We start from the raw sequence: 18,976 nt of genomic DNA on the forward strand, positions 1-18,976 counted from the left end.
TGAAAAAAAAGTGGAATATGAGCAAAGAAGACACCTTGGCTTCTGGTCTCTAGACACACACACATATATATATACACATGACTGTGCATGCATGTATGAACACACACACACTCACACATACACTGACCACATACACACACACACACACACACACACACACACACACACACACCTTTTCTTCCAACTTTTCCCTAAAGAGCCACCTGTCTAGTGGTCCACAGGCTAGGCTCAGGAGTGCCATTTTAAAAGGCCACACACACAGTAGCACCCAGGGAAGTGGTGTTCCTTCCCTGGGCATACATCCTTGCCAAAATTTTTTGGTTAACGTTTTGGTATAAGAAAAATAATGATATGGTATTTTACTTTTCTAAATCTGAAACAAAGTCATGAGACACAAGGGAGGGCCCTGGGACCTTCAGATTCTTCTGTTGAGATGTTCCTAGCAGGAGGCAGCCGTGCTCTGTGAAGGTGAAGTAGCTCCCACACCATCTGGCCCTGCATGGAACTGCAGGTCTTTTCTGAAGCTGGAGTCCTATGTGTCAGGACCAGCTTCATTGAGTACCAAACCTTGCCAAGTTTGTCTTGCCCATCCTCTTAGCAACCTAACTCACAAATTCGCACACACTTCCTTGGTTTGGGAGACTTCTTAGTCTCCTGATGCACACACTCTCAAAGGAATCTGCCTCCCACTCCAGCCCTGCTTACCTTCCCCAGAACAGACCACACAGCCACATCCTTCTCTTGGGGATACCAGGCCTCTGCATGGTGGACATCAGGCCAGCACTGCTTCTGGATACCTGGAAACTGTTTCCACCTGACATTATGAGTCCCAAGTCAAGGGGATCAAAGTTGGGTACTTATGAATCAAAGTCGGGTGCTTCTTTTGGAATAGGGAGCTGGGGTGCCTGCAACAGGGAGGATGCTCAAGTTTAAGTCTAAATAACACCTATTGCCACTCTACCCCCAAGCTGCTTCCTCCTGCCACAGGAAAGAATGCCATTTTTCGGGCGGTGGTCTGTGGGGAACCCAGGCCTGAAGTGCACTGGCAAAGCACCAAAGGGGATCTCCACAACTCCAGCAAGTACCGGATCTCCTCTGCCCCTGGAGGCGAAGAGCATGTGCTGCAGGTGAGCGCTGCAGCCATTCCCATCCAGGGTTCTTGGGTCACTTCTTAGTACTTTGAATTCTTTTTTTTTTCTTTAAAAGTTTCTTTTTATTTTATATAGCAGCCTCAATTCCCCCTCGTTACCCATTTCCCACCTTCCCTTCCCACCATCCACTCCTCAGAGGGGAGTAAGGTCTCTCTTGGGGAGTCAACGAAGTCTGGCATACCAAGTTGAGGCAGGACCAAGCACCTCCTCCTTGTATCAGGGCTGAGCAAGGTATCCTACCATAGGGAATGGACTCCAAAAATACAGTTCATGAATCCAGGATAAGTCCTGGCCCCATGCCAGGCACCCCCTCAACCCTCAACAGATCAAGCACATAGCTGTCATCCACATTCAGAAGGCCTAGTTTGGTCCCAGGCGGGTTCCCCAGTTGTCAGGCCAGAGTCTGTGAGCTCCCACAGTCCCTTAAATTCTTAAGAGCGTCCAGTGCCCAAGGGAGGAAGAGATCATTCCTCGGTTGGGTCTATCCAAACTTTGACCCATGGTTCAAGGTCTCCCGAGCCAGGAGATGCCCTGGTAGGTTTACTGAAACCTCCGCTAACATACCTGGACCACACCTGGGTCACAGTTGCAGGCTCATCACCTTGACTTTGGAAAGTTAGCTGCTTGCCTCTTTTTGCCTCTATTTCCTCACCCATAAACAGCAGAATCACAGTCCATAGTCTAAGGAGCTGTAAAAATGAAAAGTTCATGTAAAGGGGTTAGCCAGTGTCCCGCCTTAAACCGAGCACAGTCCTTACACTGGCATAGTTCCACTCGCAGCTTTTGATCCTGTGTTGGTGGAAAAGCAATGCGCATGGAGTAGAAACGACACACTGAGTTTTTAATTTTTCAGTTAGATCTTTTCATGGGTTAGAAATACGCAGGTGCGAGCCACCCACTCTGAGCAACGACAGCAACCTGCAGCCTCCATCAGTCAGAGAATAACTGTATTCTATAGCATATTGCACTCACCGAATTACAAGAGGCATTTAACCCCCCTTTTAAAATGGTCTTCATCATCTTGCCCAACCACAGGCTCAGGGAAGCGCTAGTTCATGTTAAGGCTAGGGTGAAATTTGTAGGTTAGCTGTACTAAATGCATTTTCAATTGATAGTATTTTCAGCTTACAGGAGGTTTACTGCAATGTAATCCATCTTGTCACCAGACAAGCAGCATCTGCCCTCTCAATCAATTAGGGTTAATATTAGTGACACTGGAGGTACTAACTGTGAAACCCAAGTGTCAGGCCCTGGACCAAACACTTATCACAGAGGACATGAGTTAATCATGACCATTCACTACTTTTTGAGATACTATTTTCTTTTTTTTCGAGACAGGGTTTCTCCGTAGCTTTTTGGTTCCTGTCCTGGAACTAGCTCTTGTAGACCAGGCTGGCCTCGAACTCACAGAGATCCGCCTGCCTCTGCCTCCCGAGTGCTGGGATTAAAGGTGTGCGCCACTACCGCCCGGCTTTTTGAGATACTATTATCCTCATCTTACAAGCTCAGAAATTAAAACTCATAGTAATCAGGGAACTCGACCAAGGTCCCATAGCTAGTAATGCAGGACAGAGACGGTCTCCAGTGCCAGGTTCATCTGACACACAGAGCAAGCTCTTCCTGTGACTCGTATTGCCTCCAATGGCAAGAATATCCTCCCTCTGCTCTGATCCAGAATTTGTTCTGATGTCTGCATTTCCTGATGAAGACTGTGAGCTCCATGGGGAAAGAGGACATCTTCATACTTCCAACACACAACCGTGTGTAGTGCACGGAGGAAGGGAGTGTTAGTCCTATTCCCTTGCCCTTGGCCTCTCCACAGATCAACAAGCTGACTGGAGAGGACTCGGATCTGTACCGCTGCAGAGCCGTGAATGCCTACGGAGAAGCCACGTGCTCAGTGAGGCTCACCGTCATCGAAGGTGGGCTTGTCCCTTGAGCCCATCAGCCTGCAGGGATCAGCTTTCTCCAGAGAACACTCACAGAGGACCCACAGGGTGGCGGGAGGCGAGGGAGGACCTGGCGGCTGTGTTGCTGTTTCCCCACGGCTTGCCTGAGCCAGGGCTCCACCCAGCGGCACTCAGTTTGTAAAAGCCTGAAAGGCACGCCTTCAGCACACCCTGTGGGAGTTGCTCTGAACAGGGCCACGCCCCAGGTGTTGGTTTCTAGTCCTGTGTCTTCTACTCGGTCACTTTCTTTTCCCTCCTGGGTCTCAGTTTTCCCACTCTACACCAGATATTTTGTATGGGTCTACATCAGAGAGGACAAATAGGCGGCATGAAGACTAAGTCCTGTCTCACAGACGGTTTTTGTTTTGTTTGCATGCTGTTTGAAGACCCTTACATTTTTTGGTTTGTAATAACTGGAAGGTTGATACCTCTTGAGGAAGCAAACCTAGGCTCTCAAGTAAGCTGACATATTCATGTTGCCTCATGAATATGTCAGCTTACTTGACCAAGAGAAGTCCAAGAAGTAAAGATACGGAATTGCTTCACAGAGTAAGAAATTCTGAGATTAAAGTCCAGGGCTCACTCTACTGTTCTGACTGTCCTAGGAGAGCAGACTCTTTTTGTCTCACTGCTCTGTATCCTTAGCAGACTGACTGAGCACTGCAGATCCAAATTTAATCCAAGTTGAATAGGAAGAGAGGGAAAGGGGTGGGGGCAAGGACGCTTGCCTCTCTCCTCAAAGACGCAAAAGCTCCAGACTCAAAAACTAGGCACATTGGTGTACATGTCATTGTCTAGAACTATGTCACATGGTAACTGTTATTTGCATGAGGAAAGCATGTTGAGTTTCCTCAGACCTTCCTTTGGAAGCAGGTGGCAAAGAAGAGGATTATGAATGACCAAGGGATTGGTCAAAAAGCAGAGTCTGATGAGTTTGTCAGTTCGGGTTCCACCATCTGAACTGGCAACTCTCAGATGCTCTTTGGATGCCCTTGAATTTGCTGTGGTTGCCAGTGGCCACTTCCCGTATCCCTGCCACTTCCCTGTAAACATGTGAGTTTCTGCCTTGTCCAACGATGCTCACAGTGAAGCTTTGAGGTACCAAAGCTCACGGAAGGCCCTCACTCTCATCTCTCCCTTCTGCTGAGATGTTGTGTCTTAAAGGACAGGACAGGTGGGAGGCCAGGGCTTTGGGACTTGGCCCATTTCCCAGAGAGACCATCCAAGTGTCTTGCTTCTCTCCCTGTCTGTGCACACCACCTCTCTGCTCTCCTCCTTGGATGGTCCAGTGGGTTTTCGGAAGAACCGAAAAAGGCAAAAGGAACCTCAGGAGGGTACGTAGATTGGTCAGAACATCCCCCTGTGGCTTTTGCATGCTGCTCCCCATCTGGTATAACCACACACACCTTGTGGGCATTAATGATTTATGGAAAAATCTCAGATCATCAGCCCTGGACCAGATGGCCTTGCTTTGGACCCTACCTGCAACTCAAGACATATTCCTTATTTTCTAGACCTCAAGCAAGAGCTGATAGACTTTCGGAAGATGCTGAAAAAGAGGTGGGTCTTGGGCTGCCTGGAGGATTTGGAAGTTCACAGGGTACCCACCTCAGCTTCTTCCATAAGCAAACTGGGTTCACCCTCCACTTCTGATAAAAGAAAGGAGCCAGACTACCACTAGTAGAAGAGAGGCCTGAAGAGCGCAAATCTGGGCGTCCTGGATCTGGCCACTTTAAAGCTTTGTACCCTTGAGTCAATATTCTTTTCCCTCAATCCACTTTGCAAATGGAAGGTCCTTCATGAACAGTGATTTAAAAATATGAGTTAAGCAGCAGAACAATTCAATCCTAACCTCACTGCCACCCAAAGACATCCTACTCAGAAATCAACACCACCAGTTGTTAGGAGCCCAGAGTCTCCTATAAGCGGAAGCCACAGGGTAAGGCTTGCCTTATCCAATGTCTAGGTCCTTCCATTGAGATCATGGTCTACCCCAGAGATTTCAGCCTCTGGGCCTGCTCTTCAAGTACACACAGGACAGCTTCCCTAGACCACACAGATTGCCAGGGTCAGATGGTCAATACCTGGGACTCCTCTAGCCTCTGACCCACCAGCCTTGATTCCCCAGGACCCCACCTCCAGCGCCTGATAAAAAGACGGAGTCTGCGCAGGTGTGGCAGCTGCTCATGACTGCAGACCGTAAGGACTATGAGAAGATCTGTATGCAGTACGGCATCGTTGACTTCCGCGGCATGCTGCGCAAGCTGCAGGAGATGAAGAAGGAACAGGAAGACAGAATGGTACAGGTATTCTGACCCTGCTCCCACCTCTTGCCCAGAACATAAGGCCTGGAGGGCCCTCATACACCAGGAGCTGGCTTTGGAAACTCAGAATGGTAGACAATCATGTAGCCTCACTGAGAGGTTCTGCAAAGGATCCAGCCTTCTAAGCTAGATCTGGGTTTGATACCAGGGCCTGATACTTACTAAACTCTCGACTTTAGAAAAGTTAGGGCTTTGTTATCTTTATTTACTCATATGTATAACAGTGTTTATAGAAAAATCTACCTTGTAGGGTTGAGAGGATGAATGAGAGAATGAGCTTATATCAATTAGCCTCGTGCCTAACACATAGTAAGATTCTAATAAATGCCCCTGTCACCGCTGTCTTCATTATTGCCAGACTTGGGGCCTTATTTCTTGAGGACTCTAATACTCTGATTCTAGTATCTTATAAACTACACAGGAAGTTCCTTCTTGTGTCTAACTTGACATAAGTCTGTTATCTCCTTCTGGGGTTGGAAAACAAGTTATTTTCATTGTTCTGTACGTAGCATTTTGAAGGGGGCTTCTCCAGCCTCCCAACTAGGGTCTCAACTTTTCTTTCAATCCTTCTTACCTACCTGTATCAACCCAGGGCCTAGCACATGGCTTTGCCTAGTGATGGCCACCTAAAATATATCAGCAGGTGGACCAGATGGATGGACACCCAGAGCCTAGTACCTGGCTTTGCCTAGTGATGTCCATCTAATGTCTATCAGCAGGTGGACCAGATGGGTGGACACCCAGAGCCCTCTCCTGGTTTCCTTCCTCACCTGACTTTTTTTTTTTTTTTTTTGGTTTTTCTTCCTTGAGGGTCTAAGTATCCTCACTTGAGAACCAATAACTGCTCTTCAGGACCATTTTGTAGGCCAGGACTGAGACCAGACCTACAGAGATTTGTAGTGCCCCATAGAGACTGCTTTGGAGCCCCCCTCATAGGTTTGTCTGCCCTCTAGTATGTCCACGCCATTGCCAACTTGAGACACATCAGGGTCACCAAGGAAGGGGTCGCCACGTTTGACCTGGAGCTGGATCTCAAGGACTTTGGGAGCAAGATTTACCTGTACAAGGTGAGGCTAGAGGACCTGATGGGTTTGTGAGTCCTGGGAGGGAGATGATGGATCCCATGAAACCATCTAGAACACCAAGGGATAAGCACTCACCCGTGGGGTTTCCGGTTGGAGTTAGGTCACACTGTGTTGGACAGTCTCCAGACACCTCTTACCTCTCCTTGAGCCAGGCCTGTCACCCTATAGAGTGTCTAATGCAGAGCAGGGTAAAGACAGAGAAGCCAGTGCAGGTATGTAGGATTGGGGGATGCAATGCCTATGGTCCTTCTGCAGCCAAACTCACCCTGGATCCCGACTAGTCAGGATACTTTCCCTTCAGGGCTGAGCAGTCCTATTGTGGCTCTAGATATAGCCTGGCTTTCTCATAAGTCAGGATACCTTTGCAACTCCAGGGCTGTAACACTCACACTCACTTACACCTCAGACTAAACATCTTTCCTGAGCTTCAGACTCCTCATCCACGAAGTAAGGGATCAGAAGAGCTGTCTTACAGAACACCACAATGCCCAAATAACACTGTGCACCCTTGTCTGGCCTGCGACCTACCTCCTCCCACCTGTCTCTCTTCTTCCCTGCTGCCCTGTTCCTGCTCCTTGGGCTTGTCCCTGTTTCTTCTCTGTAGCCGCCCCCTGTTCCTAGCGTGCTCACCTCTGACATTCATGTGGTTAGTTTTCCTCATCCCCCTGAGTGTTTCTGCTGTGTTCCCAGCTCCTCCCTGGTGCTTCTGAGCGCCTTACCCTCTTAGCTTGCTTTGTTCTCTTAGTTCTATTTTTTCATATACAAAACACTTACTTATTTACGGTGATTATTATTTGTCTTTCTCTCCCATGGGGTTTTAGCTCCCCAGAGCAGGAATCTTTGTTCTTTTTATTAGAATGTCTCAAGTACCCAAAATAGTGCCTGGCACACAGCAGGCATCTGATAAGTGTTAGCTATTGCTAATTCTCAGCGAGTAGAAAAACTGTGTATGGCTAAGCAAGGATGAGCACGTGTATAAATGACTATGTTTTGTGCAGCCCTGAAGACATTTTCCAAACATTCCCCTTGGTGAATGAAAGAACTGGTCCCAGGTCATAGGGTCAGCTCTCCTACTAACACACAGGGCTGTAAAGTGACCCTTTTCCCAGCACAATCTGGACCAGCAATCTCAGATGTCTCTGCATCCACTCGTGGAAAGAGACCTGGACATTCTTGGAACATACACTTCCACCTACTTCATGACCCATGCCTCCACACACAGGCTCTGCTCTGTGCCCTGATCCTGCAACCCACACATCTTTTATGGATCATGTTGTCTTTGACTCTGACCAGTAGAGAAAACTGTTGGCAGCTCACCAGAGTGAGGCTAGGCTAGGAGGACCTTTGGACCCATGGAGGCCATGAACCATTCTTTCTGACTTCAGGATGGTGAGATGATTCCCTATGGCTTCGATAACCAGACCAAGCACTGTCTGAGACGACTGGGGAAACGCTACCACTTCCAGATCCAGGACCTGCGGCCCGAGGATGCTGGCCTTTACCAGGTCATGGTGGAGGATGCTGTGGTCTTCTCCACAGAGCTAGAGGCCAGCAGTGAGTATTCTTTGCCACAGAAGTTTGCATAGAAGAGAGGAGAAGGCCCATGCTGGGGCTCCGGAGGGAGGGTACATGTGATGTGGCTGCCTTGCAAGGGCAATTAGGAGGAGGGGTGCACCCAGATGTGTCTGCTTTGGTACCCAGCTAGGCTCTACAGAATGGATACAGGCATACATAACATTTCCCTCAGAGTGTCTGTCACAGCCAAATATTTTCAAACCAGACCCAGATCACGGCCTTTTGTGATAGCATCACCCCTTCTGATAAATGTCCTCCTTTCCCACAACTCCCAAGCAAGGATTTCCACCAGGCCTCACCAGGCCTGGGTAGCTCAGGTTGTTTCCATTCCTGCTTCTTGTGTTCCTTTTCCACCTGGGAGTTCCCCTCCTTGAACTCTGTCCTGTGTCCACAAGGACCTGTGTCTGCTTCATTTATAGAGCACGCAACCAGGAGCCTCTTGGAAGGATAGGGGAGGCCAGAGGAGGAAGCTTTGGGCAGGTCATAAAGAACAGAGTTGAACCAAGGCTGAAGAACAAGAAAAGGGCATCCAGAAGGTGTTAGGATGGGCTTCAAAAGCCCAGTAACAATGTGCCATGGGCAGAAGAGCGTGGGCGTGAAGTGTCTGACTCTTAGGATGGAACAAGTCATTTTTTTCATTTTGGGCCTAGCTCATTCTAGGCAAATGCCAGTCCCTCAGCTCTTCATTCTATTTTGAGACAGGATCTCTCCAAAGCGGTCCAGGCTGGTCACAAACCACCTATGTTGCAGACTAGCCTTGAACTGGATAGTGCTCCTGCCACAGCCTCTCCAGTAGCTGGGATTATCAATGAATAATAGTATATCAGTGAATAACCTAGGTCAGTAAATTCCATAAGCATCAGTTTCCTCATTTGTAATAAGGGAATTTAAGATCACCTAGTGATCATAATATGATTACAGTGCCATGTTTTATGTGTGCATGGGCATACTGATGCCTTCAGTAAGGACCTGGTGGTGGCTGCAGAAGCTGGGGTAAGAGAGTAACCCAGCCAAGGTGACAAACTGGTATGATCTAGGTTCCTTAATTGCTAGCCCTGGTGCTCAAACCTCCCTGTGTCGGGTTGCAAAGCTGATGCCCCCCTTCCTGTTTCCATTGCAGCCATTCCCCCAAGAGTGGTGGTCCCGTTGGCAGAGGCCCGCTGTGAGGAACAGGGTGATGCTGTCTTTGAATGTACACTCTCCAATCCGTGTCCCAATGCTGCCTGGCATTTCCAGCACCGAACACTGAGACTCAGTGACAGATATGAAATCTCTGTGTCCCCTGATGGGCTAACCCACCGGCTGGTTGTGAAGGGGGCTAGTTGCTCAGATATGGGCCTTTACTCGTTGAACACAGGACTCCACGCCTCCAGCGCCTGGCTGGTAGTTGAAGGTGAGTGGCCACATTTCTGAATTCCCCGGCCTTTGCTGGGGACCCAACAAGGTCTCAGACTGCGGACAGGAGATTTCCTGTGCTTTGTCATTTGCTTCTGCATGCTCCTCTCACTCAGAGAGAACGAGGAAAGCTCCTTTGATTAACTCTTGATCTAGTGCAACACAGCCCTCCATGGCTAGCTGTGTGTTTGCTGTTAGATCTTTTAGGGTTACCCTGGGGCCTCAGATACAGGATGACCTCCAGGTCATGGGATAGTGCCTGTGACAGTGATCTAGTTGTGATGTGGATGAGAAGCTTCTGGGCTGGACCGGGAGATACCCTAGTTCCCCTAAGCATTGTCATCTGGGAGCAATGATCCCAGGAGACTGTGTGTTGGCATAGGAGAGGGAGAGGGTAGGGCGAGTGGATCTTCTAAAACCCACAACAGCCTGAGAAGTTGACAGCTTGGCATATGTGTCAAAACCACATGACCCATGTGGGGTGACCTGCAGATAACAGGCCTGGGGGAGGAGGTGATGGGATGCTCTCTACCAAACTGCTGGGGCAGCCTTGTCTTTTCCTCCCATGGGCAGCTTCTCCACTGGTGAGGGTGGGGACTAGGCAAAGCGGTCATATTAGACAAGGACCTCATTTAACAAGGCCTTTTCTCTTGTCTCTCTATGGGCTAATGTCCTCTGTGTAATTAACACCTTATCGAAGGTGGGATGGAGAAAGGCCCTCAGACCACAGATACTGACCACCACCGACTGCAAACTCCAGACGCTCTGGCCTCAGAAGCAGAAGACTCTGGGGGCATCAGCGACAAGGGAGGGCAATGCAGAGAGCTGGGCTCCCTCAAGGAGACTAGTGGGGCACAGCTCACAGCAGGCCCAGATAGGGGTGCCTTTGACAAGCAGGGCTGTTTCTCGGTGGGAGGTGAAGGATTAGCTAATTCAGCCTGGGGCCCTGGCCAGAACACAAAAGGCTTTCTGGGAAAAGACCCAGGCAGAGTCGCTTTTCCTGGGGACAGTCAGTCCCACAGAGAGGGAGACTGTGGTAGATGCCCCCCTGGAAGGGGAGGGGACACAGAGTCAGGTATGGGCTTTGTGGAAAGACAACAAGATCATGGCAGAAGTGACAAAGGGAATGGCAGATGGGTGACAGCGGGAGGTTGGGAGGCCGGCTCCAGTCACCCTCAGGCTGGGAGGCTTGAGAGCAACAGAGAAGGAAGCAAGCCCAGAGAGGGTTCTGGCAGTGAACTGGACAGCTATGGGCAGGGACAGCTCCGTGACCCTCACGTGGGAGCTGGGGCAGGCCAGAGGGTGTTGTGGGGATCCCACTCTGATGCTGAGGGGTTTCCACTGAAAAAGGAAGGGGCAAAAATGTGGGGTGATCATATGGATGAGATGGAAGGAAGGGGTTACCTGAGCAGGGAGAGAGAAGCAGAGGCAGGATGGACTAGTGGGGCCTGCCTGGGGGACGTGAGAAGCCGCAGTAGGCCAGGAAGTTCTTGCGACCCTGAGTTTCCTAGAGGAAAAGGTCACAGCCCTGAGGTAGGAACGGACTGTGAGTGCTGGGGCATTCAGGCAGGTGGAGATACTAGCCATGGAGAAGCTGGGGTGTACTGGGAGGCAGGGGGGTATCCAGGACAGACATCAGCTGGCAAGGACACCCAGAAACCATCACTATCTGGAGCCAGGAAAGTTCTGGGGTGCAGGAGTGGTAAGGCCAAGGATGAGGGCTCTTTGCAAGGGGCAGGTGGTCATAGTTTTGTGGAGAGAGGCTATGAAACTGTCCCCGAGGGTCTAGAAGATCCCAGAGACTGGAGAGGTGGCCTCCAAGAGCTCCAGGGAAGGGATGGTCAAGGCACAGTTGGAGCCTTGGGCAGGATGGAGGAAGGCTCCAGAAATCTCCAGTTTTCTCAGGACTGGACAGTGGGTCAGAGGGGCACAGGGGATCCAGGCAGAATGGAGTGTGAAAAGGTGGGTCCTCAGGGTGACACGTGGTCTAATCTCAGAAGAACTGGGGCCCACTTTGGGTCTGGTGGGAAGGAAGGGAGCACGGGTGGTTCCCAAGTAGCTGGACGGATGGTGTCTAGTCAGAAGGTAGATGCCGGAAACCACAGGCTTGTTACATCTCCAGATCTGGGTGTCCAGGGCTCTGGGGGAACAATGGGAGACATGGAAGGATTAGGAGACCCAGGGGCAGTAGGATCCAAACCAGATTTCTGGGATGGGTCAGAGAGATCCAGAGAAAAGGGGTCCAGAGGAGGGATGGACTGCAAGGGGGGCTTAGGTGGTCCAGGGTGGGCAAAGTCTAGGTACGAGGATGGTTCCAGGTGCTCTGAAGGCATGGGTTCTAGGAATGGAGCTGCCTATCATGATGGTTCAGGTGTGCTAGATGCAACAGGAACTGGCCTTGGCATTGATTGCAGAGCTACCTGTGAGACACCTGTGGAGACAGAGCCTGGGGAATGGGGTGCTCACAGGCACAATTCTGGGGTGTCTAGGGGACTGTGGTCTGGAAACAAAGATCAGTGTAGTCCTGTAGGAAAGATGTCTGGGAGAGATGCCAGCCTCAGAAATGGCTCAGGTGGCCTCTGTGGAGCTCAGCACTGGGACATATTTCAAGGTCAGGGTCAAGCAGGCCCTGGTGGAGAACACTGCTTGGATGGTGACTTAGAGAATCCTGGGACCGTGGGATCTGTGGGTGGAGATGGCGTGAAGGCCCCTGGGACCGTGGGGTCTGTGTGTGGAGATGGTGTGAAGGCCCCTGGGACCGTGGGATCTGTGGGTAGAGAATGTGTGAAGGCCCCTGGGACAGAGGGATCTGTGGGTGGGGATGGTGTGAAGGCCCCTGGGACAGTGGGAAACGTTGGGGACAGACACATGGAAGAAGAACCAGGGAATGCTGTAAGAATACATTCTTGGGGTCACCCTGGAGGTTATGAGGGCTTCAAAGTCCTGGGGGCATCTAGAGAAGGAGATTTTGAAGATGGCACTGGGGTTCCATTACCTATGGAACTAGGATCTCTGGAGAGAGGAGACAGGGAAAGAGATGGGGAAAGGATCAGGTTCCTTGGTGCCAGGACCTCTGGAGCTGGGTCTGGGAATTTGGACAAAGCCAGGCACCCTGAGGCACTATCTCCTCAGGCTGAGGTTGGCTCTGAAGGCCACTGGGCTCACGTGCCTGGCAATGAATTTGGTTACAGGGATGGATTGGGAATTCCAGAACCTTGGGGGACTGGGGACAGAATAGCTTATGGAGATGGGTCAAGGGGTCTTGGTTCTGAGAGAACAGGGTCAAAGGGTCTTGGTCCTGGGAGAACAAGGCTAGATGGTGAAGCAGTATTTAGAGATGGCTCAGAAGGCCTCAGAGGAATGGGACCAGCAGCTGGGGGCTCTGGGGCCATGGGATCAGGGTGCCAGGTAGATTATAGGAATGATATTTGGTGTTCTGGAGTTGCGGGGTCAGAGAGTGAGACAGGTTATAAGGATGACTTCCAGGGTCATAGGGTCAGGGAACTCGGGAGTATAGCAGGTCACAAAAATTTAGGAGTTTCTGAAATTATTTCATTAAGGGACGCGGCCAGTTGTCAAGGTGGTTCAGAACATTCTGGAGGGATTTTGTCATGGAATGAAGCAGATTTAAAGGATGGTTTGAGGGAAACAGGAAGAACGGAATCCAAGAATGAGGTTGGCTATAGCGGAAGCTCATTGGGGCCTGGGAAGATGAGATCAGAGAGTAAAATGCACTATGCAGATGGTTCAGAAAGGCAGGGAGGACCAGGGCCACTGGCTGCACCCTGCGAACATGAATCCATGGGTCTTGGGTCAGGATTCGGGGTAGCAGCAGAGGTAGGCACAAGCTCCAAGGATGAAGCAGAAAAGGGCAGAGGGATGGTGCTTGCAGATGAGACAAGGCCTGGGGTAGGCTCTGGGGTGACTGGGGTACTGAATACTACAGGTAGCATCGCACACAGGGACAGTGCTATGGGCCATGGGAAGCTGGGGACACCAGGGAAGTCATGTATCTTTTCAGGTGGGCAGAGTATCAAGAACAGTCTTGGGGGCTGTGAACTCTCAGGAATCCCTGAAGACTTGGGTGCTGTTGGTTCTGTGGGGAAATCAAGTATCAGGGAATGGAAAGATGGTTCTGTGTTTCTGGGATCTCCTAGAAATAGTGGGACTCCCAGTGGGGAGGGAGGATCTATAGACCAAGCAGGAGCTGTGGGGACTCCTGGGAGAGGTGGAGGGACAGTGGGGGGTGAGGGTGGGTCTGAGGTAGCTGCTCTGGAGTCAGGAAATGATTCAGACTTCAGTAAATTAGGCTTGGGGACAACAGGCAGGTGTAGAGTTGCTGGCCAGGGGGAAGCAACACCTCAGGGATGTGGAGACTCCCTGAAAAGCAGGAGGAGGGGAACCAGTTCTCGGGGCTTGTCAGGGCCAGGTCAGGTGACAGACAACAGCTCTGCTCCTGGGAGAGAGACCAAGTCAGTGTTGGGACCTGACAGTGGGCAAGATATGGGCCACATTCGGGCTCCAGGCTGGGAAGACCAGGTTCAAGGCAGCTTCGGGACTTCTAGCTCACTGGGGGAGAACTACACCATTTCCAGGCAAACACAGGAGGAACAAGGAGCCTCTAAGGGCAGGGGATACGCAACAGGCCAGGAGGCTGCTGCTGAATGTGAAGGTCCGTGCTCTTTGGAGAGCAGAGGCTCGGGTTATAGAAGGGGCAGGGTTGGTTGGACAGAGGACTCAAGTGTCCTAGGCAGAAGGAATTCTGCTATGGGTGGAGATGGTGCCATTTCAATACCCCAGGGGCCCCGGGATAAACTGGATAGTCCACTAGGCAGAAGGGACTTCAGAAGTGTATCAGGAGGAATCCAGGAACCAGGTTGTCAGCTAGCTACAGGACAGGGAGATGGACGAGGGTCCCTCCAGGAGTGGGGGTCCTGGGAGGCTAAGACTGGCGAAGTCCAAGGATCCAGGGCCTCAAAGAAGTATGACGGGCATGGGGGGAAAGGCTTTGGTGGGTTAGGCAGGGGGTCTGGTCCCTGCGGAAGCAGGTATGAAGCACAGTTTGGAACTGAAGTTGAATCAGCCAAGAGAGGGGCTATAGAGAGGGCCAGAGGCCTGGGGCATTGGACTAGCATTGAGGACAGAGGGTCTCTGGGAGAATCTTGGAGTGAAGATGGGAGGCCAGACCCCCACAGGCATCTTGGCAGCAGGAGAGATACTCAAGACGGCAGGTCGGGTGTCTGTGGGCAGGGACAAGACGCTACCCAGATCCCCAGATCCAGATACAAGCCTGGCCCTGGCTCTTCTACAGAGGCCCGAGGTAGGTACTCCAGCTGGTGGTTCTCTTAGGGTGGAGCCAGAGGGCAAGGTTGCTGGGTACTGGACTGCCCACGTGCCAATTCTACCTTCAGCACAGGAACTGGTCCCTACCAGTGTCTCCATTTTCTAGAATTCCTTGCAGATTCAGAAAGCAGTCCCTCCTTTCCCTCCCCATGCAGAAGGAATCCAAGTCGTGTGAAACGCAAAGGTCCTCTGGGCTGGTTAATCTTAGAACCCTTTGTCCAAAGTCCCAGAGAATTAGCCTGCCTCTGTGACTCGGAATTCCTGTCTGTGGGACCCCGGGGTGGGAGATGCTCTTCATCTACTTTACAGTTATCTCTGCATCAGCATCAGCCCAGGTACTGGGGAAAACAGGAGACTGGGCACTTCCAGAATTCAATGCAGGCCAGGGTGTAAGAGGCTGGACTTTGGGGACTTTGTGTCTCTCCAGGCTCCATGGACCACTTCTCTCAGGGTCTGGTTGATACGGAGGTGCAGCTGGGGGAAGCTGCTGTACTTTCCTGTACCCTCACCAGTGACCTGGGACCTGGCACCTGGTTCAAGGATGGAGTCAAGGTACTGACGCCTCATCCCTCCATCTTTTCTTCCCTAACTAATGTGGGTGAGGGCGAGGAGCGTGGCAGAGCAGAGACGCAGAAGGAAGAGACGAGGCAGGGTTTTCACTCTTCATTCACTAACATTTCTACTCTGAGAGGTGTTTAAACAGCTGGAGTGTGGTGTGTTCAAAATAAACACATTATAAATGTGTTACTTGTTCAGCCTTGACCCAGCCTCTGCTGGCCTCCCCCAAGCCCAAATGCCCCTCTCATGAATTCCACACACCCTTGAAGTCCTTGCACAACTGCGTCATCTCATCCTGACCAGCTAGGCTCACTGGTCTCCCAGAGTAGCCTCTCTGCCCCACCAGCACGGCACAGTGATGTCAGTGAACTCTGACCCCTGATCCCTACTCTGCTGTTACGGGTTATGTGACCTCGGACGAGTTTCTCAGCTATAAAACGGGACTTCTATCAGCACTGATCTCGAAAGGTGTTCTGGAGAGTTAGAGGGGGTGCTAGGCACAGCAGCAAGTGGTGGTGATCATTTAGTTCCCAGGGCAGCTATTATATGCAAACTGGACAGGGTGGGAGTGGCTGTCTCCATGGTGATCCTTGTCTCCAGCTCCCTGCCTGCGATGGGGTCGTGTTTGAACAAGATGGGCTCACACACAGGCTGATCCTCACCCACGTGGAGGGGACCCAGGCTGGGAGATACACTTTTGTGGCCGGCAGACAGCACACTGAGGCCAGCCTGGCTGTGCAGGGTGAGGCCCAGCCCTTCCCTGCCCCCATAGTCTCTGCATCAGCTGAAAATGACCCTCTGTGGAAGCCCTGAATTTGTGACTTGTCTCCAATATCCTCAGATTTTTTTTTTTAATGAAGCCAACCCAAGTCTTTCCCAACCCAATATCTTATCTCCTTCTTTACCAGGAAGTTCTTGGTGAGGTCTGACCCTGGTCCCTCCTGCTGCAGACAGCCCATTCCCTTTGCTAGTCCTCATGAAGTGGGGTAGGGAAGTCCTTCTCTGGGCTCTTTCTGAGATTCCCAGGGTCCTAGGTCTTTGTCTTCTCTGATTCTTTTGTTCTGTTTTTTTTTTTTTTCTCTCCAGATCCCCCCACCATTGCTCCCGATGTGACAGAGACACTGAGAGAGCCCCTGGTGTTCAAGGCTGGGAAGCCAGTGGTTGTGAAGATTCCCTTCCGGAGCCACCTCCCTGTTCGGGCTGTGTGGAGAAAGGATGGGGACGAGGTGGTGGGCAGCAACCGCAAGGGCGTCCATGTGGCTCTGGGGGATGGCTACACGCGACTGTGCCTCCCCAGCGCGAGCCGGAAGGACAGTGGTCTGTACAGCGTGACACTGAGCAGCGAGGGAGGCTGCGTGCAGGCTGAGTTCACCCTGCAAGTTATAGGTGCTAACCCTGCCTGTTCTCCCTTTGAGGCCCCAGGGCTCTGTGGTCCCCAGGCCCTCCCTGGTACTTGATGCAGGACTGGGGGTGGGCTCTGCTATCCTGACCCTCATTTGCATGATAGTTAAGATTCAAACCTCTGCTTGCTTATATTGCTGTCCCCAGATGGCCCAAGAAGAAGAGTTTAGATAAGTCAGTACCAGGTTGGTGGAGCACCTTGTTGAGCCTCTGTGAGCTCTCATATTCCAAGTTCTGGGGAAGATGCTCAGTGGAATAGTGGCCTCCAACTTGTACCAGTAAAGTTGGATCGCCTATAGCAGTGCTAAGCAGGAGCCTGTGCTGTTCACTGAATGGGGCTGGGTACAGGTTGGAGGCTCCATGGTATTTCCTAGGGCAGGACTGGGGAAGTAGAGACCAGGGACACTGTGAGACATCTGGAACCTAACCTCCTCATGAGCTGGCTCCTCACAGCATCTGGCTGTGTCAGAAACCATGCACATCTGTGGGGAGTCTACCCCTTTGCAGACTTATCCACCAAGGAGGGGTTAGTAACATGCCCCCCCCCCCAGCTTCTCTGACTCCTTTTTCCTTCTCTTCCTCTCCACGGGTCCTCAGAAAAGCCTCAGCCCCCGCAGGGACCCCTGGAGGTACAGGATCGCCACAGAGCAGGCGTCTGTCTCCGCTGGCGGCCCCCAAGGGATGATGGGGGCCAGGCCATACAACACTACGTGGTGGAGAAGCGACAGGCTGGAAGGAGCACTTGGCTGAAGGTGGGCGAACCCCCACCGGACAGTACCAGCTTCACCGACACCAGCGTGGAGCAGGGCAGGAAGTATGCCTTCCGTGTACGGACTGTGACCTCAGAAGGAGCCGGGGATGCCCTGGAGTCTGAGGAGGTGTTGGTGGCTCCTGAGGGTGAGAGACCAGGAGGCACTTGGACAGAGGACTCCCTTGCCCTCTCTACTGTGCCCAGAGTACAGGCTGAGGGGTTGCCAGTTGTGCCTGGGGGCGGGAGGGCTTGAGGCCTTCATAGAGCACAGTGGATACTCTTTACTACAGCGCATTTTGGGATCTAGTAGCCTCTTAGGGCTCTTTCAAATTGAGACACACAGCCCCTGCCCCCGGACTGCATATTGGCCAACATCCCTACCACATGCCCCTGTCCTGGAACAAGCTATCAGTGGGTGAGGTTAGGAATCTCGTAAGTGGCTCTAGATTCCAAGGCCAGAGAGCATGCTCTGTTTCATTATCTCTGTCCCAGAGCAGCCAGATCGATGTCCTAGGGAAAGCTGGCTCAGCACTGGGACCCCTGGAGTGTGGCTGTGCCCCCAGACTCCCCATGCCTTCTCCAGCGCTACGATCTTCCATGGGCTGGTGCTTGCCTCAATCTCTGTTTATTGACACCCTCTGCCTTCAGCTCTCCCAGGGCCCCCGTCTGCCCCAGACATCTTGTCGGCCTCCAGCCAGAGTATCACTCTAACGTGGGCGGCCCCGCGGGGCCCTGGCAGTGCCCACATCTTGGGCTATCTGGTTGAGAAACGCAAGAAGGGGAGCAACACCTGGATGACCGTGAACGAGCAGCCTGTGGCAGGTGAGCTGACCTGAGGGCCGCTTCTCACCGACCCCAAGTTGCCTTAAAGCCCCTCCTGGTTCCAGATGGGATCCCTCTGCGTTGCTGGTACAGATCAGTTTAACGCAGTTGCTTTTCAGCTAGAGTGATTTTGTCTCCATAGGGGACATTTAGCAATGTCTAGAGCTATCTATGATAGTCACAGCTGGGTGGAGAGTACATAGTTCTGAGAACTTGTATGAAGAGGCCAAGGATGCTACTGAACATCCCACCCCCAAACCCCAGAGAATCATCCAGAAAAGTCTCTCAACAGTGCCGAGCTTGGGATCCTCTGGGGTAGAAGTCTCAGACTGGAATCCAAGGTGAAGTTGTCTTCCCTGGCCCCTTCACTTCAGGCCCTGGCCACGGGCAGCCCACTTCCTCTGCAGAGCTCAGCTTTCTCAGTGATAACACAGATGGACACGCCATGGCCCTCTAGTTAGCATCCTAGAAACTAGCTGCTTCCTGCGATAAGGAAGAACCTGGAAAAGACTACGGATGGAACAGGTGTGAAGGACATTTCCAGAACCCTGTGCGTGTCTGTGCTCTGTGTACCAAGACCAAGCTGGGAACAGATTGTCAGGAGTCCTGTAATGTCCCTGCC

At 51.7% G+C, this 18,976-nt stretch overlaps 1 protein-coding gene across 1 annotated transcript in view; it reads left to right on the top strand.

Moving 5' to 3' along the window:
- The window catches only part of Igfn1 (immunoglobulin like and fibronectin type III domain containing 1), a 41,063-nt gene that overhangs the window by 13,434 nt on the left and 8,653 nt on the right, over positions 1–18,976 (top strand). Inside the window, 15 exon segments of the mRNA XM_057769144.1 lie at positions 988–1,127; positions 2,974–3,073; positions 4,390–4,434; positions 4,615–4,660; positions 5,229–5,406; positions 6,378–6,491; positions 7,895–8,063; positions 9,205–9,477; positions 10,180–12,760; positions 12,791–14,799; positions 15,250–15,374; positions 15,981–16,122; positions 16,467–16,766; positions 17,379–17,678; positions 18,181–18,354. Coding sequence (XP_057625127.1) covers positions 988–1,127; positions 2,974–3,073; positions 4,390–4,434; positions 4,615–4,660; positions 5,229–5,406; positions 6,378–6,491; positions 7,895–8,063; positions 9,205–9,477; positions 10,180–12,760; positions 12,791–14,799; positions 15,250–15,374; positions 15,981–16,122; positions 16,467–16,766; positions 17,379–17,678; positions 18,181–18,354 — 6,696 coding nt within the window.

Source organism: Chionomys nivalis, chromosome 5, assembly GCF_950005125.1.
Source record: "Chionomys nivalis chromosome 5, mChiNiv1.1, whole genome shotgun sequence".
NCBI lineage: Eukaryota > Metazoa > Chordata > Mammalia > Rodentia > Cricetidae > Chionomys > Chionomys nivalis.